The sequence below is a fragment of the Piliocolobus tephrosceles genome, chromosome 10, assembly GCF_002776525.5.
Source record: "Piliocolobus tephrosceles isolate RC106 chromosome 10, ASM277652v3, whole genome shotgun sequence".
NCBI lineage: Eukaryota > Metazoa > Chordata > Mammalia > Primates > Cercopithecidae > Piliocolobus > Piliocolobus tephrosceles.
The window spans coordinates 109,538,289-109,542,163 of NC_045443.1; the positions used below are offsets into that span (position 1 = coordinate 109,538,289).

General features: G+C 40.3%; 1 protein-coding gene across 2 annotated transcripts in view; it reads right to left on the minus strand.

The window, feature by feature from the left end:
• Positions 1 to 632: 632 nt before the first annotated feature.
• TMEM116 (transmembrane protein 116) overlaps positions 633 to 3,875 on the minus strand; it is a 93,185-nt gene continuing 89,942 nt past the window's right edge. For both annotated transcript variants that reach the window (XM_026456570.1, XM_026456569.1), the window contains 3 exons: positions 3,218 to 3,362; positions 1,918 to 1,991; positions 633 to 1,162 (listed from right to left, as the gene is read on the minus strand). In XM_026456570.1, the coding sequence (XP_026312355.1) occupies positions 956 to 1,162; positions 1,918 to 1,991; positions 3,218 to 3,362 (426 nt within the window). In that variant the 3' untranslated portion in view covers positions 633 to 955. The remainder of the gene's footprint in view (positions 1,163 to 1,917; positions 1,992 to 3,217; positions 3,363 to 3,875) is intronic.

The window sequence follows — 3,875 nt, forward strand, 5'->3', positions numbered from 1 at the left end:
CTGCCCCGGAATGAAGCTCTGAAGTCTGAGAATCTTTTCTTTCCCAAAGGATTTAAATTTTACCTATAAGTCACTAATTTGCTTGTTCACTCATTTATCCTATAAACATATATTTAGCACTTACTATTAGGCTGAACCATGTGAAATTGATGATATTAGACCATTTTCACCTATAAAAATGGCAAGTTGTTCATACTGTTCAACCTAACTTTGTACTTTGATAAATGAACACAATGAAACCAACCTTGTACTTCTGCTTATAAATGCAAGTTAACAGTTATTGATTACTAGAGGTTTTTTTAGTCTCTATTTCTCTTAAATCTTATTGTCCCTGTAACTTCAAAAGACTAGTCTTGGTATTCTAGAATGGGGTGATCCCTATTGTTCAAGTCCTAGAACAGAATTGAACATATGAGACTAAGATGTGGTGTGTCTAAAGATCCCACTGTCACTTTTTTATAGTAGTTTTCCTTATGAGTTTCCAAAACTCTTCACAGAATAGAAACCCAGGATTTTCTGTGTCCAACTTTAGAGACAGTAATAGCAATAGCAAGACCTGAGCAAGTTGTTGCATGTCCCCTACCCCCACTTCCCCTGCAACCATGGAGTAGACAGCCTTGAAATGACACATATAAATAATAATCTAAAATTTATTTTTTCTAGAAAAGACTTAAACAAATCTAATATCCATCAAGGTAACAAGGTATCTCTGAGATGGAAAGTGTCTTCCTCTCCCTGAATCTCTAGAATTTAAGGATCACTAGTGAATCTGGGAATAACTGCAGAGATACTCCCAATTCACTTAGAATGACTACTAACCAATGGCACTATATTTCCTTTGAGCTCTGCAGTTTAGGGCATAGTTAGAAAAGATTTAAGATGTCCTTTCCCAACATTCTTTCCAATCCATTAGCGCAGAATAACTCCAGTTCCTGGATGTTCCAGTATTGTAGTTTCAAAGAATGGTGGAAGTACTGGTAGGAAAAGTAAGGGCGGATTCCAGTGAATTTAAGCCCCTGCTATAGAATCTCTTCTGTGAGCATAATAATGGTGTCTGGGTATCTGCATCACGCCGAGTTTCCTGCTTTAGTTGGTGGAATTTGTGCTGCGTCCAGCCATATACTCCACAGTTGAGTAGACCCTGAGATGTTGCCGTCAGAGCCTGGAGGAGATGAAGGGGTCATGCAGCCCATGCTTCAGGTTTTCAGGGATCCAGGGAATAATTCCCACTCCCCTTATTTATAAAGCACTGTTACATTTTCCCTATCTCAAACATGAAGATCTGACTTCAGTTTTTTATATTTTTCTAGTTTGTCCTAAACTCACTCTCTACACTACACTGTTACGGATGACTAAGAGTTGGTCATATTTCTTAGTATATACATAGGGACAATGAAGTAGCTTCAATGCCCCTCCTTATTACCTCATTTCCCAGGGTAGCCTTGAGAAAACTCTCATCAGTACAGTCAGATAGCCCAAAAATCTTCTTAAACCCAATAAAGAAAATAAAGAGAGATGATCATTCCATCCCCTCCTCATCATTCACCAAGAATAGCTCATTTATCCCATTCAATTCACTCTGGATGGGAGAGAACCATGTCACTATCAACGTTTCATAAGAACATGCCTGGCAGATCTGGTTTATTTTTACTGTCCATTCCTTAAAAACACATCAGTAAAATGAAGTTGACCAGGGATATATATGCTCTGAAATGCATGGGGGTACTTTTACAACATCATCTACCTCAACTTTGAGAAAATTTTCACATTATTCATAACTGAGTGTAAATAATACATTTTCTATTTTGCAATGTAGAAATACCCTGAGGGAAAAATTGTGCTTACCGAGTAAAGGTAGTATAAGAAAATAGGCTGAGCGGGTGTAAGAACAGAGATACTAGATGTTGAAGGTGTTACCTGGAGAACATAAAGGGCCATGTGAAGCTTGGTGTCCTGTGGCTTAGTCAGCTTTATGATCATCAGAATGACAGCTGTGAATACACAAAGTGTAAACCTTCTTTTCAGTCCTGACTGTCTAAAGTATCAGGTCCCTCCACACACATGCCTGAGCATTATCAGAATGGAAACAATAGGCATAATAAAATCCATCAGTGAGGTTAACATGTTATGCAAACCAATGAGTCTTAGGCCTCCAACTTCTAGTCTTTATTGATGAAACTTTGTAGATTATTAGTGTAGTAATGGTAGCAGGATATACTATAGGAAGGTAATAATTTATATTTCCTATCAATTCAGATTTTCCCAAGCTCTTTCATAAAAATTATCCAATCTGGGCGGGCACAGTGGCTCATGCCTATAATCCCAGTACTTTGGGAGACCAAGGTGGGCAGATCACCTGAGGGCAGGAGTTTGAGACCAGCCTGGCCAACATGGCGAAACCCTGTCTCTATTAAAAACACAAAAATTAGCTGGGCATGGTGGCATGTGCCTGTAATCCCAGCTACTTGGGAGACTGAGGCAGAAGAATTGCTTGAACCTGTGAGGCGGAGGTTGTAGTGAGATGAGATGGCACCACTGCACTCCAGCCTGGGCAACAGAGGTAAGACTCTATCTCAAAAAAAAAAAAAAAAAATATCCAACCTGATCCTCACTATAACCTTATGTAGTAGGAAGGGCAGTTGTTAATATCTCCAAGTCTGTCATGATGTTTTTTCCTCTTATATCATGGTGCATCTCACGTCTAATTATCTTAATTTCTAAAACATAAGAAGCAAAAGGAGTTAAGGAGGTTAGTAAAAACTGGAAATACGGGTAGGGCCCATACAAATTTTATAAGCTGAATAGGAATTTGCAGCCATCCTTCTTTTTTTTTTTTTTTTGAGACAAAGTCTCACCCTGTCGCCCAGGCTGGAGTGCAGTAGTGCGATCTCGGCTCACTGCAAGCTCTGCCTCCTGGGTTCACGCCATTCTCCTGCCTCAGCCTCCCAAGTAGCTGGGACTACAGGCGCCCGCCACCACACCTGGCTAATTTTTTTTTTGGTATTTTTAGTAGAGATGGTGTGTCACTGCGTTAGCCAGGATGGTCTCGATCTCCCGACCTCGTGATCCGCCCGCCTCAGCCTCCCAAAGTGTTGGGATTACAGGTGTGAGCCACCGCACCCGGCCACAGCCATCCTTCTTAGTGAGTCCATTTTGCTTGATCAGAACCTAATAACTGCCCTCTTCACTGCCCATCTCTTCTCGTTAAGATACCTACCTGGGCCCCAGCAGCAAAAGAAGGCCACTGGGTATAAGCGTACCCGCTGGTCCACAATGTGAATCACTGCCCACTGTTCACTCCCCAGAAAGCCAGATGACTTCACAAACTTCTTATACAATGTCTGGGCCCGGATAAGTAAGACCTAAATATGAGTACAGCAGTGAGCAGTTTGCTTAAAGCTTAGTAAAACGCCCCTCTATCCTCCTATCATTTAAATCTATCCTCCTATTATTTAAAAAAGATTGTTCTCTTAGAATCTCACAACAGGAATGACCCCATTCTCTTGTCTTTACTTTCTGAGATCAGGCTTTTTCTGAGAGAAAATTACCTTCAGAGTGAACTTTTACTAGGTTAGGGAAATGGACAGATACTAGTCAAACTTATGTACCATGTTTAACACATGAACCTTACATCAGCCTCTGGGCATTTCCCCCTCTGAGGCTAATCACAGTTTACACAGGAAGTTAAAAGTAAGCTCTAACTACTTCCTCTTAAAACACTTTATTATTATAGAGATTCTGTTAAAAAGTATTCTATGCTTAACACACTTAAACACTTCAGCACCATGGCTGAGCTTAAATTCTCAACTCTAAGCAACACACTTAAACACTTCAGCACCATGGCTGAGCTTAAATTCTCAACTCTAAGCAACACA